At 41.2% G+C, this 27,123-nt stretch overlaps 1 protein-coding gene across 4 annotated transcripts in view; it reads right to left on the reverse strand.

Moving 5' to 3' along the window:
* TRIM36 (tripartite motif containing 36) overlaps positions 1–22,854 on the reverse strand; it is a 42,011-nt gene extending 19,157 nt beyond the window's left edge. Inside the window, exons 1-3 of one of the 4 annotated variants that reach the window (XM_037032330.1) lie at positions 22,558–22,854; positions 11,082–11,316; positions 779–1,122 (exon numbers count right to left, since the gene is read on the reverse strand). In XM_037032330.1, the coding sequence (XP_036888225.1) occupies positions 779–1,122; positions 11,082–11,316; positions 22,558–22,620 (642 nt within the window). In that variant the 5' untranslated portion in view covers positions 22,621–22,854. Of the gene's footprint in view, positions 1–778; positions 1,123–11,081; positions 11,317–13,253; positions 13,539–22,557 lie in introns of those variants that run through there. The other 3 variants (XM_037032333.1, XM_037032335.1, XM_037032334.1) reach the window with 3 other exon arrangements.
* Between the last annotated feature and the right edge of the window lie 4,269 nt (positions 22,855–27,123).

The raw sequence follows: 27,123 nt of genomic DNA on the forward strand, positions 1-27,123 counted from the left end.
ACATAGTCTGAAAAAGTGTCATTTGAAACACAGAAGCACAGGTCTGCTTTAATCTTCCAGTTTACTCACTATTTAATATTATCTACATAATTAGCTCACAATTCCAAGACTATTCGAAATTTTTTCCATTTTTCAATTACAAATTAAAGGTTTTATGCTCAATAATATAAATAGATTTTAATACAACATAACTAAGTTGTAAAGAATAAGAATTTTAATTGAGAATCTACAGAAATCAGAAAGCGGTGTTGAGTGAAGATACGAAAAATCATTCTGCCTTTCAGTCCCAGAGCAGGACTAACGATACATAAAGTTCTTTTGAACATTATTATAGAAGTTACCCAGAACACTTAAGAAATACAAATGCTACTTCAGATACTAGGTGGTATATCACGAACTTCAGAATATTAGGGTGTAATTACACCAATTTATTCACAATAAAATTTTAGGTAACTTTTAGACAATTACGGGTTTATCATATTAAAACACAACAGCTTTTCAACTTTAGCCATTTTAACCTTAAGGAGTACGTCTGAGATCACCTTCCTTCCACTCCTCAGACTTACCATTATGAACATTCATGTGCTGTGTTGCATGATTTGTACTTCTAACCCATGGGGATGTTTTAGCAGCACACTAAATTAACTCCACCTATGAGGACTCAATTTCTTGTACAGGCTTTTAACGTTATTTTTTCTTGCTGTCAAATTCTAAAAGGAATGCAATATTTCCTTTTGTAATATTAAGTTTAATATTCTAACAATAAAACTTCACTTACCTTGGGTCTAAAGTTAGTGGTTGGGCCCACATACTCATGCTGAGCTTTTACAGTACCCCAAGGATGGTAAATTTTGAAGCATTCATTGCAGTAGCTTGCACTACAGTCCATGCAACTCTTTGTGGATTCTTGAGGTGGTGGTTTACAAAGGTCACACATAATGGCTGTGGCTGCCCTGGCTGCCTGCCGATATTTCTCAACAATAGTTTCCAAAGTAAAATTTCGAAAGAGACCATTGATTCCTCGTTCTCCAAGATCCACGTCATGCTCACAGCCAGGGCAAGGAAGAACAGTCGTCCTAGGGGTCAATGAATTGCGCTTCCAGCCTGTGTGATTAGTAAGTCCTTGTTTAGTTACATCAGTAGGAAAGCAAATAAAATGAAGAAAAAAAGAATGATGTTTTGGAACAATATATATCTACAAATATATTCTAAAACTATAAGCTCAAAGTGGCTCCCTTTGAATCAATCTGTATTTTGAAATGCTTTTTTAAAAATATTTTCCCTTGGTAAGTAAAAGACAGACCCAAGTTACCAAACAGTTATTAAAACCAAAGAGAAAAATATTCTATAGTAAATCGCAAATACAAACCATTTTAAATCAAACAGATATATGGACAGAATATACAGGTCTGGCAGAAGTAACACCTGCTTGAGTGTGGCAGGTAGGGTAATAATGTAGGTGTAATAATTTACAGTTTTAACTTGAACATTTCACCTAAAATGTCATACAGTATGCTTGAGTGTGATACTGATATGTTACAGAATTACATGCTTATGATTTTGTATTAAAAAAAGGTGTTATTTGTGCCGGACCGTATATAATACAATACTACACAGGGTCAGGATCTTTTGAAATTATATAATTAACACATAGTTATTTTTATATATCATATCCAAAGGAATTTGACTTCCATTCAAATGAACACAATGTGGGCTGTGTGATTAAAAAACGATTCATACATAAAAAAGCAGGAGTCCTTAACCTGGGGCTCCATTTTAGGCTCCAAAAGATCCCAATAGTTTTGCAAACTATTAGACATTATATGCAAATTTTGCATATTTATACCGATTTATATTTTCTGTTTAAATAATCCTTATCTTTTATCAGGTTCACAAAGGAATATGTGACCACAAAATTGTTAAGAACCACTGCCAAAGAGGGCTTCCCTCTGTAGTATTGTTTATCTGGGAAAATTCAGTATGCCACATCATTTGCTAATTGAGTGCAATCAGTTAGAGCGAAAAGTTCATTCATAGACCTAGAATCTAGTGAATGACTATAGGAGGGACCAACCATTTAGTATCTTCTTATGACCTGAAAAAAAGAATCATTAAGGTTACTTCACTCGGTAAGCCAAAAGTTACCAAAAAAATATTATAAATAATTTTACAGTATATACACATATAATGAATGACCTCAAACATCACACTATTATCAGTATTATCCTGATTTTAACAAACCGTAACATGCAATCCTGACCCACAAGTTCACAAAGATCCGGAGTTGTCCATTTAACATAGGTGTACGCACACCAAGCCCCTCCACTCGTTTATAAACCTATTCTTAGTAATCTTGGTTACCCACAAAAGAACTACCTAAAAATAAACCAACTTCTTAAACTACAGCCTTCTTTAATACTGCCATGCATCCAGACCAAAAATGAATGGTTAAACTTAGTATACCACTGTTTGAAAAGGTCTTTAAGCAGCTATATTAATGTTGTCTTGACACTGTAACATTATCACTGAAAAGACTGTCTTAAAAAGTGTCTGTCATGATATATGTCCAGGTAAAACTTGGCAATCAGCTCCCAATGTTATTCATTTAAGATGATTTCACAACATGCCACAGGGCACTGGGCCCTGAAAGCTAGTTATAAAACAAATATGCAGATTATTTTTAATATTCCATTAGAGATATTTGTTGAGAACCTCTCTGCCTGGTTTCAGGAGTTGTAACTGAAACCTTTATATTTTTAAACACACAGAAAAAAGCATACCAAAAAAGCTGCCCCATAAAAATCTGAAAATTCTACATAAAATACATTCTTGTAGTAATTCTAAAAACATGCAACACAGTCCAGGATGTTTCACAACATAGCAGGCATATAATAAAATAAGCAGCAAAGCTATTTTTAAAACACATGCCAATCAAAATTTTATTTAGTGAAAAAACAAGCCATATAATTCTGGAAGTGATACAGTGCAGTGGTCAAGTTTAAACAAATGGAAATTCACATTTAATTGCATGCTTTCACACATGAACTAGGTAACAGAAATTAAAATGGTTAACTAATCTCAACAGTCAATATTTTTTTTAAAAATGGGTTATTATTGGTTTTATGTATTGAAGGCTGTAATCCATTGAGTAATGGGATCAAGTAAAATTAAATCATGCTTTAACATGTACACTAGTGTCACCCAAAGTTAGGACTTGGTGTTCAGAAGTTTAAAAAAAGGTTTCATCCATTTTCTGTAAACCTCTTTTAACTTATATTCATAATAAAAAGTAAGGCATAATGTATCATAATAAACTTCTTAAATCCAATGAAATATTTAATCAATATTTTCTATTTTTTTTAAACATTTTAAAAGCACTCGATTTTTTTTCAAATGCTAAAGAACTGATATGTCTTTATTTTGCCTATCTTTGACTTCTACCATTGTTTTCAGAAAAACAACCAACAGAATATGTGTTCAGGGCAGCAAGGAACATAGGACATATCTGAGGATGTTCTGGGAAGTAAAGCCAATGAAGAAAAATCAAGGAGTAGAACTAAGAATAACATGTAATAGAATTAACTTTTTACTCTCTATAGCTGTGCTGTCCAATATAGTTAGTAACCATTAGCCAAATACGACCACTGGAATTAGATTTCATTCCTATTAAATTAAAAATGAACTTCTGTGGTCGTACCAGCCACATTTCAAATTCTCAAGAGCCACATGTAGCTAGTGGCTGTCATCAAACATTTGCATGACTGTAGAAAGTTCCATTGGATAATACTGCTCAATAGCACGGCATGAAAAAGAAAAGTAATAATGGCTTAGAAAGGTAAGGAAGTGATGTGGGCCAAGCAATGCAATTTTAAGTCAAACTATATTTGTGGGGTCAATAATATACGCAAATGATTTGAATACTGTCATCCCGCAGAATCAATTCTTTTGCCCATATAACTTTAGTTAAAAAATTAAATCAAGTATAAACTGATACAATTTAAAAATGAAGACTCCAAAATATCTTCAAATTGGTTTATAGCAAATCCTCCCAAAAGTCAGCTTTCAGTCATATGTTTTACTATTTAAATATGAAAGAGAAAATAAAGTATTTCACAACAAAGACAGTCAATACATAACAGGTTCAGAAACTCTGCTAGCTGCATCCTCTCCCACATTCCAGCAGAAACAACTTCCCCAATGTTACCTCCTGGCATGGCAGTTGGCAGACTACCTCTCCACACCCTGGATGTTCATGTTGGGTTTCCTGGTGTTTGGCAATGGGTTGATATTTATACTGCTACCCTAATGTTTCTTTTGCACACTCTGACCATCTGATTCCTACCAGTTATATTTAAGTATTGAGTATTATTAGTCTTTTCAACTTGCTATACCTTTTTCTCAACTACTAACTTAATCAAAAACAGGTAATAAGCAATGAACTTTTAAAAAAGCAAATTGCTCCTACCTTTCCTCCTAATTGTTTTACTCCAATATTTAAAATTCTCAGAGATTCACTAAAGCAGAATGTAATTTCAACTCCTTTTTTAAAAAAGATTTTCTTTATTTTTAGAGAGAGGGGAAAGGAAGGACAGAGGGAGAGAAACACCAATGTGTGGTTGCCTCTCGCATACCCCCTCGTGGGGACCTGGCCCACAACTCAGGCATGTGCCCTGACTGGGAACTGAACCTACAAGCCTTTGATTTGCAGGCCTGTGCCCAGTGCACTCAGCCAAACCAGCCAGGGCTAATTTCAACTCCTTACCTCTTCAACTCCTTCTAAGGAGTAGTTACATTCATACAGTCCTAAAATTATTTCAGCCCTTTGAAGGCAACTGCGAGGCTGATGTGGCCCCCAGTGAAAATGAGTTCGACACCCCTACACTAAAGCCTTTAAGAAAAAAGATTCCATGTAGCTTCCAGTAGTGACTGTAAGATTTTAAAATCAAGGCATGTAGAGGAAGACAGAAAAGGGATAACATTTCAGATGTTTATTTTCCCCAATAAAATATAAGGTATCACCAGCATTTCACACACACACACACACACACACACGCCAATTTTACTTTAAAGGTCAACTGGAGTAAGCAAAATAAACTTTGTTTTTTAAAATAAGATAGACTGGCCCACCTTTCATATAGAAACAAATACTTCAAAAAGCCTTAAGAAGCAGTGTATGTTATTTACCCACAAATGGTTAAGACCTCAATGTTACAAATCAAATACTTTAAAACATGAACAAAGAAAAGACACCATATGCATAAAACAAGCAAAGACTATTTTTAACTACAAAAATTCTCAACATCTTTAAGCAAATTTTTAAACACAGAAGCAAGCATTGGCTTATTTAACCTCCCCAAGGTAGCAATATGGCTGTTAAAATGAGCTTTGTTCCACTTCATAAATGTAAAAGATTTTAAATTAACATTCCTTTAAAAGATAACAGAGGTATGTTATCTTCTTTAAAAATATCTTGACACAACTGCAAGCACTAATAATCAGCGCTCCCCTTTAAAAACATCGAACTGGTTTGGAAATTTAGTCCTGTTGACCTTCGACTCATTTCAGCCCAGTTTGTTCATTTCCCACAAAATTTGGAAGACCGGACCACTGATGTTTAAAACCTTATCTACACGAGGTTACTTAATTTAAATCTAACACTATACTGCCTGCAGCCACACAAGCAGTAAAGCATTCTACCTCTCCACCCCAAAGACCGCCATTGTAATGCTGTGAATAACAGAGAGCCGGATTTAGAATTTAATTTTAAAGAGAAGATTCAGAACTTGTTAACAAAAGATAAAGCAGTAATTGTGTTCTACACGTAACACAATTACTGAGTTAACAGTAAAAAATGTGGTTTTCCTGGCACACATGGTATTTATGAAGCCATCAAACCTATCTTTGAGTTCAGAATTAATCACTACTGGTGCAGCACTTCCGAGACCTGCACTTTATCCTATANTTTAAATCTAACACTATACTGCCTGCAGCCACACAAGCAGTAAAGCATTCTACCTCTCCACCCCAAAGACCGCCATTGTAATGCTGTGAACAACAGAGAGCGGGATTTAGAATTTAATTTTAAAGAGAAGATTCAGAACTTGTTAACAAAAGATAAAGCAGTAATTGTGTTCTACACGTAACACAATTACTGAATTAACAGTAAAAAATGTGGTTTTCCTGGCACACATGGTATTTATGAAGCCATCAAACCTATCTTTGAGTTCAGAATTAATCACTACTGGTGCAGCACTTCCGAGACGTGCACTTTATCCTATAGACTCGTATTTTTAAACAATCATATTTCTGGTAACCACTGCAAATACAAAGTAAAATCAAGCATCTTTTGTTTAATCTTTTACTGATGTAAATAAATACTACCAAAACTATATCTTTGTGACAAAAGGAAATACAAAATAGGGGAAATACAAAATACAAAATATCTTTTAAATATAAAAAGCTTGCAAATATATGACCAAAAATGTACAGAAATACAGCTCTTTTATTTTTACATAATTTGATATACTATTTTATATACATCACAACTCCCTTCCAGGCACCTTTCTTTTTAATCTGCCAAATACCCAGTGCAATACTATACAAGAAAGGAATATGTGAGCCAAAAGCGTAAGCCATGTATGTCATTTTAAATTTCCCAGAGCCAAATTCTTAAAAACTGTTGAAATTCACTTTAATACATGTTATTTAACCCAAATTTCCAAAATACTATCACTTCAAAATGTGATCAACATCTAAATTACCAAGAGATATTTTATAGTCTTCTTTTATTTCTAGGTGTTCACAATCCAGTGTGTGTTTTACACTTCAGCACACCTCGAGTCAGACTAGCAGTTCTCAGTACTTAACAGCCACGCGGGGCTAGTGGCTACTGTACTGATCAGTGCAGGCCTAATCCAACCCCTTAATTACCACTGGCAAAACTAATTTTTAGAATTCTATTACTCCCACACCAAGTACTCAGAATAGGGACTCTGATTTCCTTCCCAAGCATGTCTAAATGATGAAAAATTAAATAAAAAAAAATCCTGCCAGGGACTTCCACCACATGGAGGGTTAGCAACAGGGGAGTGGGAGGAGGAGAAGGGGGGAGAAGGTACAGAAAATAGCATAGACAGTAGGTAGAAAATAGATAGGGGGGAGGGCAAGAATAGTAGGGGAAATATAGAATCTAATGAGCTTGAGAGACATGGTCATAAACTAAAGGGGGGGAATGGTGGGGGAGGAGGCGTGCAGGGTGGAGGAGAATAAAGGGGGGAAATAGAACAATAACTGTAATGGTATAATCAATAAAATATATTTTTTAAAAACCTGCCAGATAAAAAAGGAAAATTACTTACCCAAGAATTTATGTTTGAATCTATCCAAAGAAAAGTTACACATAAATGTCCCATAAATGGAGGAAATGACTTCTACTATATTAAAACTGGCGATCGTGAGATTGGAAATGCTAAAATTTGCATTCATTTGCTATAAACCTCCAAGATTTACTACTTGGAGCCTTCCCACCTTCTGAACGCTCCATCTGTATCTGTTCGCTTACTTTATATGTTCTTGATGAAGGACTATGGTCTAATTATTGCATCTCTTATGAAGCCCTATGTACAATATTAGGCTATATGCTTCTTTAAAGAAAAAAATGGATGGGATCTATCGTTTTCACTACTCTTCAGCATTTAGCCATGTCTCATAACCAGCAGGTAACAAATATTTGGCAAATGAATGAATGCAACTGGTACTCAAAAAGGCACAGCACTTCAGGGGTGGAGAATACACGGAAGATGACATACCAATTGGCTTGACCCACCCCCAAGGCAGAAATGCCCTTTACAATATTTGCAAAAGATGGTCACCCATCCACTGTTTACAATGAAGACTCCAAACACTGATGACCCAAAAGCTGGGTGGGTCAGTCAAAGATGTGTTTTGGCTGCCCTGACCCTATACTGACTTGGTGTTTTTAAGTCATTTGAATAGACTACTAACATTTAAAAAACAATTTTGCATCAAAACCACTATGAGATTTTTGTTGGGGGAAAAAAACAGCACATCTGACAATCTGGGGCCCCCAAACCCATATGATCATTCACTAGTGCCAAGTGGCTACTGCCCCCTCAGACAAGGCACCCGTTCCAGGCTCCACAATCCCAAACCACGCCTACTATCTCCAACAGGGTCAGCCTGGAGTCAGCTGGCTGCTGACACTTGAGCCGATGGTGTTCTACAGCAGTTGAATTAATGAGAAAATGAAATATTTATTTTCCTACACCTATACCAAAGAAGCAAAATGAAAGAGTCCTGTATTTTTTCTAGGGCCTATTTCACTAATGTACCTTTTTTGCCCCCTGTGGCACCTAAATTTGACCTCTGATTTAAACACTTCTAGTGACAGTGACCCCACAAAACTAGGCAGCCCATTTCATTTTCAAACAGCCTTAGGTGTTTGTTCTGTCTCCTGTCAAACTTTAATCTGCCTTCCTATTCCATCTGTCCACTGATCTGGAAACTTGGCTGGAAAGATACCTAGTATACTATTCTTTTCCACAAAACAGGCATCATATTCTGCAATGGTCCCTTCTCCAAGTTAAATATTCTTATTTCCCGTAACTGTGGTTCCCAGTAAAGTTTTTTAACTTCCTCCCTCAGGACATAACCTAATTAATTAATCGAGTTCTTCCTAAAGGAGGGGGAACATCTTTTGATGGAGACAGAACAAAGTGTGGGGGACTAGATGGCCTGTTCCGAAAAAGTGCCATTATCACTGAACGGAAGCCGTTACGGCATGCTTTAAATGAACCCCACAGTAGAAGTCTGTCATTTAACATCTGCTCAACACGGACTTATTAAACACCTACTGAGTATGTGCCAGTAAGTTCCTGAAAACAAGACACTTAACTATATTTCACCTATATTGCATTCCTACTTCATATTACTCACATAAAAAACTGAACAAATCTTAAGATTAGAAGCCTACCTTAAATACAGAATTTTATTTAGAAATCTAATTATAATTAGAAATACTAGCACACAAGTACAATTTCTTTTAATGGTCTGTGCTAAATATTAATATACAAAAAGTGAATTTTCCTTGGTCAATCAAGCAGGGGTCCCTAATTAGCCAATGAGGATCTAGAATATCAAGTTTTATCTGGTAGGATGATTTCAAGCTGTTACTGTGTTTCTTCCCCATGTGCCAACTTGCTGGCAGAAAGAGAAACATAAAAGTGATGACTTCATAATGAGCATAACCCTCTCCCACCTCACACTCGCTGCACTCCCACAAGTTACCCAGTGCTCCTGCTTTTGTACACAGTCACATCCTGTGTAATGACATTACAGTCAAGGACAGACCATGTATATGACAGTGGTCCCATAGGACCACTAGAAATATCTATCGCCTCATGATGTCATAGTCGCCCTAACATTGTGGTGCAATGCATTACGTGTTTGTGATGATGCTGGTGTCACCAAATCTACTGCACTGCCAGTCACGTAAAAGTACAGCACGTACAATTACGTACAGGACATGATACTTGATAATAATATAAACTATGTTGCTCATTTATAAATTTATTGTACTATACTTTTTACTGTCATTTTAAGAGTTTAGTCTTTTTGCTTATAAAAAAAGTCTTCTGTAAAATAGCCGTGTTTTACTGGCAGTAGCCGCATACACCTCATGTTTTCCATGTCTCTTGATTGCAACATTATCTCCTGTACTTGATTTAATCTTGTGTTGTTTTGTACAGTACCATGCTGCACAGGCCTGCAGCTTAGGAGTAACGAGCTCTACCATACAGCCCAGGTGTGTAACAGGCTTGTGTATGTGCACTCTACAGGAGTGCACTCTCCGTGTGCACCAAGTCACCTGATGAGGGATTTCGGAATGTACCCCCGTCATTTGGCAACCCATGACTGTGTATCTGTGATTTTTACATATGCAGAATATGTTCCAAGTAATTAGTTATTACCATTTAAAGAAAAACACGTTTTTAAAATAGCATAATACTAGTCTTACAACAAATCTACTCTTATCCACTCTCTGATGGAGTTCAAAGACATACATATCGCCCAAGGAGATTCCATATCACATCAGGGACCAAATAAGTGGCATTTTCTAAAATGTAAATATGGAAAATTCTTTTCTGATAATGAAAGGCTTTTTTTAAACCAAGATTAAAAAGTTACTCCTACACTATACGAGGAAAAAACAGACAAAGTGGCAGAAAGGATTAAACTGAGAACCTCAAAGCCCAAATTGGACAGTTGAGGCCCTGAGGCTGGTGCTCGTGGCCACTGAAGCCGTGCCCAACATGACACTGTGGCATTTCTGCCCCACCCAGGCCTCCCCTTGGTCCTCGTCGCTGATTTTGGTCCTCACTCACTCCTTAATTTTTCAGTGGCCCTATTCCCAGTGATTTCAAATTAACTTAGATCCATATTAATCCTACTATATGAATGTCCAGAAAAAAAGTAACACTATACCAACAGGAACATTGGCTGTATAATAAAGGTACAGTATGTGTACTACACATCTCATTAGATCTACTTCTATCACGATACGGAATTCCACTACTATTTAACTGATGTACAAAATCCTTATTTTATAAAAATGGATTAAAAATAGCTGAAGAAAATAAAGTTCTCAGGTAGAATAAAACGATACCAAATAATTCCTCTAAAAAAATCCTTAGTAGTCAGGATGTCGTCTCATCCCTTATTCTGCATATTTATTTACATATTACTCTATATAGATGTTTCCCTAGTAAATACTTCAGTAATCCATTTCTTATCCCTTATGTAAAGGATGTCACAAGGCAAGAGCACCTTCCCTAAAATACATAGTTAATAAGGGGTTTAACACAAAGTTGGTGTTCAATACCCAATTTTAAGTGTATACCAAAAGTCAGTAAGAGTTTTTGACATTTTAAAAGGGGAGGGGCCTCTGTATAACTGAAGTTTTAATATATTCACCTGGAAAGATTAACCCTGAAAATGACAAAAGGAATTTCCCTTCCACAGTTATCAGTGAAGCTCCCTGACCCCAGTGTTCTACCACATACCTGGTCTGTTAATCCTGTCGACTTTATCCAGGCTAGGGGAGTGGAGCCAAAGTCGAGGACTGCTCTGATTGGAGTTGTCTGATCCCACATCATTTAATGAATCATCAAGTGTCAGTAAGAGTTCTTTCACACACTTATGACAGATACTGTGTTGACAAGGAAGAATCAATGGATGGGTAAACAGCTCCTTGCATGCTGGGCAAATGAGCTCTCTTTCGATATTCTTAATGGTAACCTTAAATTGAGACAAGAAAAAGAAATCAGAATCAGAGACTCTTAGTGGGTAAATATATTAGTATGCTTAGACCTCTTGTCAAAGCACATGTGTTTACTCTTCCAAAAGAATTAAGAAACAGATTTGTTTTTTGAAATCTGAAGTTTCTTTTTGGTTATTAGATACTACACTATCACTCCCCCTCACAGAACCCAATAGCCTAGAACTGAGGTGCCATGATACAGTAAAAACTGAAGTATGGGAAAAACTGGCAGAAAATATTAGGAGGCCGTAATAATTCATCAATTATGAAGTTATTCAAACCATCATGAATTTACTCACTTCAGGGAATTCCTAAAAGCAGACTACTTCATTACAAATTAAGAATATAGCACTAAGAATAAGACAGTTTTCTTATTTAGCACATTAACTCTGTGAGTAGCAAATAACAAGAGCTGCTCAAAACTAGGTTAGCCAATATGTTCATGGAACCCTACTTGAAATCTATTGACGAGCTGAATCATCAGCAATTTCCTACATTGGATGTAATCATTTTTCATATGCTGCAACTGTAATGTAGGTGAAATGCTTAAAGGTCTCGTGCTGCAATATCAAAGTAGTGATCTTAATAGCACTTTATAAATATTGAAAGAGTATAGAGGATTATAAGTGCTCTTGATACTACAAGCTTGCATTATTTTCAATGAGAAACACACTCTTATCACAGCTAAAAGGGTTTGGTAACCTCCTACCAGCTTTCCCATGCTGTTTTTTCCCCATTTATATCAATCTTCAAGGGCTATGCATCCCAGCAATTTTAGTGATGGTCCAACTTTAAAGTACTCATAATCTTGTACAATTATTTCTACTAGAAACACACAGAATATTAAAACTGAATTAAGTCACTTACTTTAATTAAATAAAAATGTATACTACTCTATTTCTATTTCCCCTAAAGCAACCAAAGCACTTTAATAATCCCTCATAACAGCACTGCAGCCAGCTGGCTCATTGGGTCTTTGCAGTGTTCCTTGCTGCATGATTCAATACTTAATAAAAGCCGACAACATATCACAATTTTAGTAAATTTGAGAAACAGCCACAATTCACAATTCACATTAAATTATACAGACCATTTACATCCTACCTCATTGTACAAGAAAACTGACAATTAATTCAAAAGAAAATATTGTCCTGAATGTTCAAGATAGATTCTCACAGCCCATTTTATAGGAGGTTTACCTCCCACTGGAAGATCTAAATTAGTTTCCATTTTTCTTGTACATGAAGTAGTACACAAGCTTTTTAAGCATGACAGATATAAAATACTTTTTTCCCAAAAGGTAAACTACTGTTCATTTTACATTCATTGAGGGAAAACAATCTGATTAAGAGAAATGTGATATGGTGGTTCCACAATTAAGCTGTTTCAAAATAAATGAGGTCCAACAAGAAGCCAACAAGTTCTTAAGAATTGACTCTCCCCACCCCCCGCACCCCGCCCCTTCAAGCAAAATCACTCGTAGTCGAACAGCTGCCAGAGCGAGCCCGCAGGGGTCCGAATGGAACTCGAGCACCCGACCCCACCGCGCTCCCAGACAAAGGGTGGCGGGACACGCGCCCCGTGCAGCGATGGGCACCAGACTCTCTAAACCGAAGTAATTCTACAACCTGAACCCCATTAAAGAGCCCCGCCCAGACTCCCCCAGGTTCTCAGACGGTCAACAACCGCACTCAGGCTGTGCTCTCTTCCAGAGCGAACTGATCCGATGTCCTCTGAGGGGTAAAAATGGGGCACATCGGGTTGCAGAACCCGGCCAGGGACGGGAAAGGCGAAGAGGAAGCGAGGCCACCTCTTTGCTCCTCGGGAGGAGTGGTTCCCGCTGGGGGAAGAGAGCCCTAGGCACCCGGCGCGCCGCCATCGAGGTGTGGAGCGGTCACTCCTCTACCCCGCTCACCAGCGAGTCTGAACCATCACCCTCCATGTAGCCTCCTTGCAGGTGTCATCAACAGCAGGGTCCAAACGGCAAACGAGAGGCCAGCAGGGTCTGGTAGGCGCGCCCCTGCAGCGGCGGTGGAGCCTAGACTGGGAGCCAGAGGGTGAGCTGGTCAGCCGGACCAGCCAGCGGACCGACGCGGCCAGAGGCCAGGGCGAATGAAAGCACAAGCGCAGAGAGGAGCTGCGCTCCCTGCGACGGCCCCGGAAACTCAGCCAGCGGCCCGCTGCGGCGGCGGCTACTGCGGACTGCGGCTGGGCGGGCGGCAGAGCCGAGGACCAGGGCTCCGGCGTCTCGGAGGGGCGGGGAGGAGGTGGGGCGGGGCCGTCACCCAGGCAACAGGGCCCTCCGCACAAAGGAGGTGGGGCCACAGGCTGGGTGGGGGTGCGCCCCCAGGCGAGAGAGCGGCAGAGGTGGTGTGCTGCACGTGGTGGGGTCCCACCGCCTCTGCCCCTCACTCCCACCAAGGCACAATCCTGTCCTACCCTGTGGAGAAGCCCCTGAGGGGCGAAAGTGAGGGAGGCGTCGGGGAGGGCGGGAGAGGGGCGGGCGTGAGGCTGAGCTGAGCGGCAGTGTGCAACCCTGGCCTCTGGCCCCGACAGCTCCCTTGGCTTCATTTTGCTCTCCCTGCTCTTCGGTGAAGTGCTACCAAGCCTCACAGACAAGCCACATATCCCGACTCTAGGCAGGTCGGCAGGCGGACCTGTGCCGTCCCACCGAACACTGCAGAACCCCACGCTGCAGAAGCAACGCGGACGGGAATTCACCCACCCCACCCCGGCTCGGGCCAAGGCTTCCCCTAATGGGTCCCTGTCCCCGCCCCGCTCTCCTCCGCCTCCTCTTCCGGCCGTTTCACAGGGTGAACTTTAACACTCCTTTAATGGTTGACAAGCACTCATATGCTGCTTTTTGCTTCTGCTTTTCCACACGCATAACACGTTCTTGCCCAGTGTCGCCAGGGCAGACCGCATAGCAGGGGTCCCTTTCCCTGGCGCGGGACAGGAACTGAATTCAAGAGATGGCAGCAAAAGAGCGGCCACCCCGCCTAGGGTCCGCACCCTGCCTCCGCCCCCACAGCTACTCTGCAGTTCCCCGCATCCCGGACCCAGCGCGCATTGGAGCCGCTCCGGCACCCACGTACCCACGTGGTGGGCGCCGGCTGAGGGTTAAGGCGCGTCTTCGACAGATCCAAGGAGTAGAATTGTAACATTCACCTGCCACAGCTCAAGCACGTTTCTTCTATCTTGTTTTCAAGGCAGATGAAAAAGATATTAACATGGGATTATTGGAGGCCGTCTTAGAGCATGTATACAACTGAGAAAACAGGCGCTCTGAATGGCTAGGTGAAGGGACCACAGAACTGGAGCGCGGCATCCCTTTTAGGTTTTGGAATGCTTCCCACTTTATTTTTTATTTGGGAGAAGTCTGGCTGTGCAGTTTTGTCTTTCCACGGCACTGTCAGCAGTGGTAGCCTCTTCTCCAGCCCAGCAATTAAACAACGGTGTAGCAGTATAGAATTAAGAACAGCAAGGGACCGAGCAACTGTCTTTAACGGAAACCCTCAATTTGCAGATGAGGAGCGGAGAGATTGAACGCCCTGCCAGGCTATGACTGGACTTTTTGGATCCGCACTAAGGCCTGTTGCGTGGCCCCACATGCTGGAATTGAGACTCATCTCTTCCCACAAGTTCTGAAGCATCCTAACTAGGAGGAAAATAATGCATGCCTGCAAAATTTAATTACATATAACAAGCACTATGTCATGTTCTTGCATAGATTTTTTAAAGTTAAAAATTAAAAACACTATAAATCAGTTTCTGTTTTTCATATTGGCCTTTGGGTCAAATAATTCCCCTCTAGGTTAATCTCACACCATAACACTTAAATAGTGCTGTGGTCCAAAACTAGCAGCTAACAGAGTAAAGGAGATTAGAAGGCTTCCTTAACAGGAGCTGAAGATAAAACCTGTCTGGACAATGTGTGGCTGAAAATAAATTTGAAAGCCCTTCCATATGCACATCAAACTGCAGTGAGATACTATTTTTCACCTGATTTTCAAAATTCAAAAATTATGTTAATACACTTGGCAAGAATGTGGGGAACTAGGTACTTTCAAACTTTTTTGTGATGATGTAGACTGGTACAGCCTATTTGAAGGGAAAGTTTGTAAGTCCCATCAAAAATTGTAAATGCTTATACCTTGTCTAAGCAATTCCACTAAGAATTTCCCCACTGAGAGACTTGCATGTGTGCATAAAAACATGTGTCCAATGATCTTAATTGGAAGCTCATTTATAAACACTAAATATATTTCTACCATCCATGATGTACACTATACCATGGAATATTAGGCAACAGTTAAAATGTAGCAATGAGAAAAGATTTCTAAAATTACAGTGATTTTAAAAGGCACAAAACCAGATGAATGCTGTATGTTGCCATTGGCAAAATGTAAGACAGGCATATATGCTTATATAGGCAAATAAGTGACTAAAAATAAGATTCTGAAATAGATCACACACAGGCACACAGAATAATGGTATTGTGGAGTAGCAAGAGGAAGGAGTCCAGTGTAGAAGACACTTTTTACTCACACTGCATTGAATTGTTTGCGCTTTATAATATGCTTTATTTCCAGAAACTTTAATGTAATTTAATCCATATGCTTTTAAAAGCAAAAGGGTAAGGAGGGTTATTGTTAACGACAGCAAATATGAAAATCACGGTTCTAAACCATCATTCTCCCACTTTCCTAGTCATTTCTAATCCCCTTGGCTGCCATGCTTTGGGTCATCTCATCCATTTCTCTCAGTATCCATACATTCCAGTCTTCGAGTTACCAAAGATACAAAATCCTTCACAGTTCCTCAAGTTAAAATCCTGTGGGCGTTTTTTTAACCCTTCTCTCTCCTTCCCCCTGTACCTCTGGTTAGCCTTCAAATACTTTCTCCTCACATCCTGTCCTTTCTCAAACTCACAGCTAATTTCCCTGCCTACTTTGAGGGTCCTCTCCCTACGCCTACAGATTACAGTAACAGCCTAACAATTAGGTATTTACAGATGACTTTCCATATGTGTAAGTCAGATCCATTTGCACAGGGGCAGAAAATCTATGGTCCTGGACCACAAGCAACTTTGTACAGGAATATAATAGGGAGGAGTTATATGTGCATGTGAACATATTTAAATGTTTGGCAGGGATGAGGGACAGAGAGGTAAATTTGTAATAACATAAAAAGAGTCTACTACGGTATGGAGGGCCCGGAATACCATGCTTCTTTTCCATAAATGTTGAGAATCTTCTGAAGGCTTTTAAATGGAAATAATGTGAAAGATTTGTATTTTTGTTAAATCATCATTCTAATTTGCGTTGTTGCATATGCTCTCTTGGTGCCTACCCCTCTTTAGTTTGGAGTATCCTAGTACCTCCCCTTTTCCAAGTTTCTTTTAAAATATGGGTCCGAATTCAACACAAGGAAGCATATTATTCCACACCTAACACCCACTGCCAAGTCTACAAACCTTTAGTACCCTTGCCTACATTGTGGTATCTTCCATTTGTTGACGTAGTTTAATTGCTCTTCTGTCACAGAGGCATGAGCTGTCTCCCATCTATCTACTTCATGAAGTCCAAAAGGTCAAGGAAGGATGTCACCAATTTTCTCCTACTTCACCTGCCAAGAACTGCCACTCCCCAAACACACACACACACACACACACACACACACACACACACTCACGTTTGGCAAAACAGAAGCTCAATAAATGTTCCTGACGTGACATTAAAATATAAACCTGTTACCCTTGAGACTGTACCCTATGCTGACCAGGTCTCTTTCCATACTGACTCCTAATATGAACAAAAGATTAAATTACTGGCAGAGTCAAGTCCTAATGACCGTGGTGCACATTTCAGTAAGTGCTTTGAGGCACCACTGGCTCTTAATCCGCATGGTCTGAAATCAAACGGCCATAATTTGTTGACATACTGTTAGTCTGTCCCGAACAAGAAGTAACAAGGTGATATGGCCACATGTGGCCTAACTTTCCCCCTGTTGGGAACCCATCGTCATTGAACAACCTGAGTACAAAATTAAGAGAGTTCTGGATTTCGGGGAAGTAAGAAAGATGGCAATGAATCAAATCACTGTTTTTCACAGTGATTGGCACGGGCTTTGTCTACTTTGCTGGGTATCAGGAATTAGAGGTAGAGAAACAATAAATGTCATTTATTAATTATTGACCCAAGCCTCTGACGGGCCAAGCTCACCTGTCATAAAGTGTTTCTATAGGAACAACCGCAGGGGAGGGAGTCGGTGAGCCAGAAAGTTCAGATTTCCACTGCCTAGCCAAATCCTACTCATCTTTCAAGCTGCAGATAGAAAGCCTCCTCCCTCATTAGTGTAGTTTTCACCGATTAGCTCCCCACACTCTAAACTCCTGCAGCACTTAAGAGTGTTACTACTCAGTTTAACTTGACTCCGTACTCTCATTTCATACACTAATGTTTAACATTTGGTAAGCCTTATCTTCCCATCCATTGAAACTTTAGTTTGTTTTAAGAGAAAATCTAGTAGGTATTTATCTGCTAAATGGTAGCACCAGACCAACAGTTTGAAAGTGGATACAAGGAACACAGCGCTGCTCTGTAAGACATTTTCCCATCAATGGTGGAGTGTACTGGCTGAATGCCTGGTGGGCCAAGGAGTCTCCTGGCCACCTTGAGGTAAACAACCCTGATAATATCTGAAGGTTGTTAGCCAGTCTCCTTTAACCCTATCTTACTATTCCTACACTTAGGGTAGCTGGGGTTAGCAAATAAAAACGGGATAGACATCCTGTTAAATTTCATTTTCAGATACACAATGGAATTTTTTTAGTGTAAGTATGTCCCAGATGTTGAATGGGACAAACTTATACTAAAGAAATTCTTTTTATTTATCTGAAATTCAAATGTAACTCTAATCCCTATATTTTCTCTGGCAGCTCTACCTCCACTTGCTGATGATCACAGTTTGGCAATGAGGTGTCTCAAGACCCAACCCTGTTGTCACACTAGCTATGTGCAAATGTTCACTTATTGAGGGCCTACCATGTGTCAATGACAGTACCAGGAACTTAAGTGAATAAAACATTCACTTAAGCCTTGCAATAACCCTGTGAAATAGGTGTAATTCCCTTCAGAGGCAACATGTAACAGCCATAACTCCTTCCCACCTCCACCCACAGATTAAGTAAATCACAGGATTAGATAAAGCGCCAAAGATTCAAATGCCAGATTCAAATCTGGATCTCAGCCTGGCATCCCTTACCTGCCCACAGGTAAGTATAAAACATGAAATTTATAACTTCACTGAAAAATCTCATTTAAGCATTCTTTTAGCAAGTAGTTTAAGAGATATATTTTTAAGTTATCTTTTAAACAATGTAGTAAAAACATCAGAGGAAAATTACAGTGATGTTTTATGAAACTAGCTATTTTCTAATGATATTGCTTGTTGAAATCTTTTGTTTGCCTTCCATACCCCCATAACACACATTTTACCCAATCTCAAGATACAAAAAAAAATATTTTTTAAAGAGCACTTTGCAGTGAACACAACCTTAGTATTATCACCCAGTTTAGATTTCAGTTGTGTGAGCTACTATTAATTGAACTTTCTGAAACAAATCACTTTGTGGTATTTTGTTTTTGATCACAGGAGATGTTTAAGACTTTAAGAACTGAGAATCTTATAAACCTAATTCTTTCAGGGTGTAAGTATCTTCTTTTAAAATAAATTTTGGATTTATAAAAGTTCTTGAATTTTTTGTACCTAAAAGATGTTCAAAGTTAAATGTAATAATTCACCAAGTAATGGAATCATTGCCTGTTTGTCTATCAAAGTTAAATGTAACATCCCAAAGCATCTTTTATTTTGCTGAAACTATTATACTATTTGAAAGTTTTCATACGATAATTATTAAACTATGAGAAATACGAAGTACTTTCTGGCTATTTATGCATGTGTGTGTGTGTGTGTTAAATACTCTATAAAGAGTTATACCAAATTCAAATTCTTCAATGTTCTTTGTCATTGAATCTTCATTTTATGATTCCAGAAGAGTGTATACTGATGTGAAGGGAAAAGGTGTGTGAACATGATAAATAATACTGGCAAGGCAAATCATTCTAGAGACCAACAGATATTGACCCCAGATTTGGAAAGCTCTCTTTTAGTCCAAAGAGACAAGTTAAAACAGAGACATAAAAACAGCTCCCAGAAATACAAATTTCTCTGTTCGTGAAATATAAGGAATTCCATTTACATTGATTTTTAAACCTCTTGAGAATTATCGTAGGTTTTAACTGTACTTAGAGTGTATCGTTTGCTGAGCAGAAAGACCACACTGGCAGAGATCACTGTGTACTTTAAATATTAAAGTAATCATCACAATAGAGTAAAATAAACCCATCCAGTTTCTCCTGTGGGTTTCAGGTTACCTTACGATGAAAGGCTCACCTCCCACATCCAAAGAACAAACACTAAGCTAATGCAATTTCAAAGACACAGCAGCAAACTGCTGCCATGGGCGGAAGCAGTGAATTGGAGGTGGGAGAGAAGTTAGACCTTTGCTCTGTAAAACTTTCTGGAAAGGCTGAATATTTTGAACAAGCACACATTAACTTAGTAATATTTTAAAGCCATCAGAAAAAGTGAAAGAAATTATCATGATGGCCAACCCACTGGTCTCAACTTTGGAAGGAAAGGAAGGGGAAGAAAGGGGGCAAGAGGATGAATGGCCTCTGCTCTCCATTAACTCAGCCAACTTGGTGTAATTAGACCAGTTTTACTTTATTTGTGACATCGCAAACCTGAACTACAAAGTGGAACCTAACTCCTCAAAGGAAAATAAAGCAAGTAAATCTCAAACTTCTGCTATTCCATGGCTAATACTCAAACGAAGTAGGTGTTTGGTGTTCACTGTGTAATCACACACAATTGAGGGTTTTAAATGGAGTTGGGGGTTGGGGGCAGTGAAGAGAGTGGGCAGGGAATAAGCCTGAGTCAAAATAGTTAGAAGGCTATTAGTGACACACACCACCACCACCACCACCAAGAAAAAAAAAGTCGGAGGGAGGAACTGTCCCAAGTTTATTGTGAGAGCAGCCTGCTTCCCAAACTCGGAGACTTCGAAGGGACATCCAGCCTCTCCAACGTCGGAAGCCAACTGAGCATGCTGTGTTTGCTGCAGGCCCACCCCTTGCTGGAGCCTAAACAGTGAGGCAGAGAACCTCAGTAGATGAAACCAGAGGTTATTTAGCCTTTTCATTATAGTGAGCATAGTGTGGTAAACACATTGCTAATTCTGAGAGGTTTATTTTGGTTTACCTGACTTTACCATAAGAAATTTTAAGGGTTCACTAAGGGTTCTGACCTGCTTCCTTCCCCATTATGGAAAATTTACCTGTGTGATTTATAATCACCTAATATGTCAACATGCAGATCCCTGGATCCCACCCCTGACCTATTCTCTCAGAATTTAAAGCTTTGCCTGCTGAAGGTATAAGTATTAGTCAACTGATAAATTCTGGCTTACTTGAAGAATGTCTGAGAACCACAGGCCTAAGTAAATCCACCTCCCGATTGAGACTGGTCCATTTATTTTGTAACCAGTAAATGGCCTCTTCTTTCCCCTGCCCCTCTCCCAGCCCCCATCCCGCCAGTTCCTGGCACCAGGGTCCTGCTGTGCACTTTTGAGGGTCGGGTCCTGGCCATCTGGCTGCGGGTCTCCTCACTTAGAACCAGCATTTCCTTCTCGACTTCTCTCTCCAGGGTAGGTCCTGCAGAGGATGGAGTGGGCTGTGGTACACACCCTAGGCCTTGGGGCAGCCAACCGGATACTATTGGTGGCAACAAGGCGCTTAGATGTGCTGGCCAGGGTGTCACCATGCATGAGTGGGAGGCCCCTGGACGTGCAGGGTGGAGCCCATGGTAGGAGGAAAAGTGGAACAAGTAACAAGGAACATTTGTACTTCCGGTCCAAGGCCGTAGTTACTAGGGGTGGCCCACCTTCAAAATGTTAATACGTATTGTATTCCAGATGAGATTTCGTGTTTGCAGAACAGGGGAGTTTGTTCAAGGAGGCGCATGGTTCATCCAGGACGTTTTAGCCTGTAAGTGCATTAAACCTGCTTCCCAGCTGCAGGACTGTCTGGCCCACTCCAGACTTTGTATCTGCGGAGTTGGGATGAGTGAGGTATGAGACTCAAGTTTCAGGTGCTCACACCAGGCCTGCAGAATCATCCTTCTCCTCTCTGATGACCGTGCGAAGGAAGTCCTTTTTCCTCTGTGCCACCACCTCTTCTCAAAACTCCAGGTGCGGAGGGCAAACGCAGACCCCCACTTCTCACTCCTTCTTGTGAATCCCAGCGGACCGCGCACCCGGTGGCCTTTGCTTTTCCCGACACCTCCCTTCTACAAACCATTTAGGCGCCTCTCTGGGCAGTTTCTCGAAAGCTAAGCGGGGAGCAAGTCTTCCCGCAAGGCTTTCTGCCCAGGCGCGGCGCCACCCCGGCCGGGCCGAGGGCGTGGTCGTGAGGCGCCACCAACAGCGCCAGCGTGGATTTGGAAAGGACTCGGGGACAGGTGCTGGGCTGAAATCCATCTCTTTATCATTTCCCCCCGCCCCACCAAAAGATGTGGGCTTGAAAGGTTCGCAGCCTGGGGCAGAGGCTAAGGACTTTAGGAGGAAGGCTGAAAACGCCTAGGCGGGGCGATCAAAGGTTCTACCTTGTTTACCAGCCACACGGTCAGACTGATCCCGCCCTCCCTGCCTGGTCACCGGCAGCTGGGATCCACCCTCCGCGCTTGGTGTCTGGACCCAAGAGGTTACCAACTCGAAGCCACCACACCCGGACGGGCAGCCGGGCAGCACCCGGGCAGCACCTAGGTGCTTCCAGGAGCGTCCCCTTGGCCAACGCCCGGCCCTTCTCCCCGCTGTACGCAGGCTGAGCGCTCGCCCCTCGCCGTCCCGGGAGCCTCTCCTGTCGCCCAGCTGGCTCCAAACGCGCCGGAGAGCTCCAGTTGGCTCATTTCAGAGATGCCGCGTAATAAAGAAAAAGCGGCTACTTTGCATTCTGCAGCTGCTGGGACGCCCGGACGGAGAGCGCGGACCGGGATCCCAGCCCCCGCCCTGAAATGGAGCGGGGCGCCCACAGCTACCCGCCAGGTAGTGCCCGAAGTGGGGGCCAGGCCGCCGCACGGCGCGCCCCAGCACTTACCTTTCCTCTGGCTAGCAATTCCATGATGTAGCCAAATTCACTTATCTCCCCCGTCTCGGACATGGTTACCGCCCTTCACAAACTCTGGAAGACCGAGGCAGGTGCGTCCAATTTTTTTTTTCTTTTCCCCGTTTTTTTGGTCTGACTTTTGCCAAACGCCCGGCCAGTATACTGTTTACGAGGAAAAATCGGAAAGCAGGGAAACAAGGAAAAAGCGGAGCTGGTTGAGAGACCACAGAGGGCTCCCAGGCAGCCCCCGCGAGTGTGCTCGGCTCCGGGTGAAGCGGACCGGACCGGGCCGGGCCGGGCGAAGTAACGGAACAAACCAGGGCGGCGGCAGCTGTGAAATCCTCGCCAGGCGGAGCCCGCGCCGAGGCCCCGCCTCCTCGGGGGTCGCGGCCGGCGCCTCCTGCGGAGTCCGACCGCAGCCGAGACAAACACCGACACAAAAGCGGACCCAGCCCCGACACCCACTGGATGGTTGAAGCGGTGCTTTATCCGATGCCCGGGACGGTGGACGTCCGGAGCTCCCAGTGGGAGGCCCAGGAAAACCCCCCATCACACTGTCTGGAGGTGCGAGGGCAGAGAGAATGAATGCAGAGGAGGCACAACAAAGGAACTGGCTGCCAGCGCCGGAAAAAAAGAGAGAGAGGAAAAAAAATAAGTGAGGGCCCAGGAAATGGCAACGCCGCATCTCAAGTCAGCCTTCCTGAAATCCAATAGGTAACAAAGACCAAGCCCAGCGCTTCTGAGATGAGAACAAATGCAAGGATTGTGTTCTAAACACTCTAAGTGTGTAAGCCCGATTGTATCTCTGTATCCTCTTGATACTCAACCTTCCCCTAATTAAAAAAAATTAAAACGCGTTCCTGCCAGCAAGTCTCCTGGACAAACGCTCTCACTCACCCGTAGGACTAACTCACTTTCCAGTTACTCGTTTCATGGACTGAGTTAAACATTCAGTGCATGTTTCTCACATTTTACACTTCTTTTTAAAATAGCAGCTCCCCTAGGAGGCTGCGGCTGAAATGGCCTCTCAGTCTTCCTGCTTCATTCATACCTGACAATATTTGCTCCTCCTGAAAAGAAAACTTGGCTGAACGAAGTCAGTTCTAGTCTATGACTCATCTGTAGGCAGTCTTACCTTTCTTAAAAGGTGGAAAGAGAAAAGGTCTTGTGGTTTTCTACTAAAAAAAAAAAAATCTGCCATCGATGATTAGACGAGACACAGCTATAAGATTTACTGCGAGTGAACCACCGTCCTTCAGCAGGTTGGCAGCGCTGCCCTGGGCTGAGCATCAGTGCCAGGGGGCAGTGTGGAAATGGCCTGATTTGCAGGAACATAGGCGTTTGCCTGCATGATGAGACAGGGGTTTTTCTTGTTTGCCTCTTCTTCTGGTCACTTTAAAATTTCTCCTCTCTGGCCCAGAGTCCAAAAGTATAAAACTTCATTTCTTGCACATCTCTTCTTAAATGTCCAATGATCTCACCTTGACTGTTCTTCTACCAGAACTTTGTACTTCCTCTTAATGTGTTGCTTTCCTTCCACCAGGTCCTCATAGTCTATTAGAGCAAGCAGCAAATAGTCTATAAGAGCAAGCCTAACAGAGCATAGTCTATTAGAGCAAGCAGTGTCCTTGGGAAGGATGCTGCTTGTCCTTCCCAAGTTCTGTAGAACCCTGTGCATGGTCTTTGCTTTCATAAGGAAAAATAGCAGAAGTCAGATAATGTCTGTAGCCATGAATGGATTCCTCCCTAATATTAGCAATACTTGACAGATTGCTCTAAAAATGAAAGTTTTTCATGCCCAGAATGGCTTCTGGCACATGATAAGAATCACAGTGTTAGAGATGAACAAGAAATCTTATGTCTGCTTTACAAACAGGAAGGTGGAAAGTAGAGGAAAAGGAGCATACAAGCCAAATATTTCCCCTGAGAACTTTCCCCAAACCCCATCCAATGACCTCCACTTGATCCCTTGTGAGAAATGGGTCACATGTCCACCCCTAGCTGCAAGGAAGGCTAGGAGGTGATTATTACCCTGGAAACATTGATCGCTACTCTAACCAAAATCAAAGATTTATTATAAGGAAAGGGAGAGAAATACTGGGTGGGAAATTGATCGTTTCTGCTACCCCTGGTGTAGGTCCAGTCAATTTCCTAGGTTTCACTTTTATCTTCTGTAAAATGGCTGGTTTTTAACGTAATGGTATCTAATCCTTCCGGCTCTCAATGCTAAGATCTCCAGGATCCCCTTTTCCCTGAAAAAGTTGCTATTATGAAAGGTCTGTCCACCTGATCACTTGCTGATAGGAAATACTCCAAGCAAAATATCTTTATCCGTTACATGGATTCCTACCCAAGACCAAGACAGGGGTAAGGCTACAGATCTTAGAATCAGCCGCTGCAGTGGCAGGGAGCAGAACTGCCCGTGTCCAGATCACTGTCCAGAAGGTAGAACCTGGACTGGTCCTGAGCATTTACTCAGAAGCCCGGTGCCATCTGCCACTCCTTCCTGCTGTCTGTGTGCACAGAGCACTGTGGAGCAGTAAAGACCTTCCACAGGTGACAGGCGTACAAAAAGAAGACCGTGTTAACATGTCCCCCAAATTCTACACAGGGACTTCAAAGACACAGGGTCAAACAGTCAATAGGTACCAAAGATAAGTTGCTTTACGATTTCTTTCACTTCTAAGGACAAAATAAGATTAATATCATACAGACATTGATATCATATATTAATGTCTAACTTCATTCCCCAAAGGAAACATTTTAAAAAATTCATATTTCTCATAAATCATGAAAATAACATGATGGAGACACAGGGAACTTCCCAACAAAGAGAAAGATATTTAATAGAGGGATTATATGATACATGCATTTTTCACAATGAGAAGACCAGCAGTAAACATCGAAAGGTCGCATGCTGTGGGCAATCTGCTGATTTCCAGCTTCCATCTAATGGAGAAAACTTTTCAATATAACTGCTCTATTACCATGCCAATTATTAAAATAATTGTAACCTGACCCACAGCTTCTAACTTCATTTTCATCCACACCACCCTATTTTCTCCTTCTAATGATAATCAACATATCATGTAATAGTTTCAACAAACAATATTTACAAGGTAGACATTCTAATTTTTTTTAACTGCAAACCCAGATAGTAATTTCGTTTGTGAAGGTTTAGAAGTTGAAATCTCTAATGAGTAATGTTTAGCAGGTTAGAGACTAGAATAATCTAAAAAGATCTTGGTTTTGATAAGCCCTCACATTTACTTCAATACTTTTTATTTCAAAAGTACAAGCATACAATGTAGCTTTCTTACACAAATGCCTCCCAGCACCTGAACCTAGAATGTTCATGTAAAATATGAATTTTTTGAAAAACAGTTTTATTGAAGTGTGATTTATATGCCACAAAAACCCACCAACTGTAAGTATACGGTGCAGTGGTTTTCATTACATTATGGAGATGTGCAATCATCTCGTGATCCAGTTTTAAAACATTAGAGTATCTCTCCATTTATTGAGATTTTCAGAAATGTCTCTTAGCTCTACTCTATAGCTTTTAGTGTTCAGACGTATTGCACTTCTTTTGCTTAATGTACTGCCAAGTGTTTCATTATTGTGAATGAAGTTGATTTCTTAATTTCATTTTTGGGTTGTTCATTGCTTGTGTATATAGGAATACAACTAATAACTGCATCACGACCTGTGTTTTGCAGTATTGCAAAACTCCTTTATTCCAGTAGATTTTATTTGTAGATTCCTTATCATATTACAATGGGGCTCTGTCCTGACAAACACATTGTAAGTTGAAAATCTCTTGTCGGAAACGCATTTTGTACTACACTAGAATTTGGGTTGTTTATCCTCATGGCCAGGTGGATGCACAGGGAGCTGTGGCTCTCTGACGCTGCCCATCTGTGGGAGAGCTCTGCCTGAAGAGCCCCCCCGCCCATCCTCCTCAGATGAGAGTAAGTCTACCAAGACATGCTCTGCCTGGAGAGGAAAGGTGGCTGATCTCTCAAAGGAGAAGGACCAGGAGCCTGTTCCTCAAAGGGCTTTTACTGGGTTAAATTTTCATAGGAATACAGGGTGTATACATAAAGCTCAATCATTGTCAGGCAGTAATGACCAAACAATCAATAACACTAAAAAAACTCTGAGGGCTTATTTTGACTCAGACTCAGATAGCTAAAGGGCCATAAAACTGGGGAAACAAACCCATTCTATGCTTGAACCTTTATCATTTAAATTGAGGATATTAGCAAAATAGGTTTCAGAGGATTTCATGCATTCTTTCTTGGGCCTAATTGCCCCAGCCAATCTTCCCTTTTCAGCACAGGGCTGCACTCATCTCCAGCATTGTTTCAGGCTTAAATCAGGCTGGGGAAGTAAGGCAGCCAAGAGATTAGGAGACTTCTTGAAGACCAAATAAGGACTCAGGCTATGTCAAAGGCAAGGGGTGAGGGTCCATCACCCCCTTTTTTTATAGCCTCACAAGTCCTTCCCTGAGGGCCCCTTGGAAACCATGCCTATCTTAAGTCATCCCTCCTTTAA

The sequence above is a fragment of the Sturnira hondurensis genome, unplaced genomic scaffold, assembly GCF_014824575.4.
Source record: "Sturnira hondurensis isolate 20B ecotype Veracruz unplaced genomic scaffold, ASM1482457v3 Scaffold0021354, whole genome shotgun sequence".
Taxonomy (NCBI): domain Eukaryota; kingdom Metazoa; phylum Chordata; class Mammalia; order Chiroptera; family Phyllostomidae; genus Sturnira; species Sturnira hondurensis.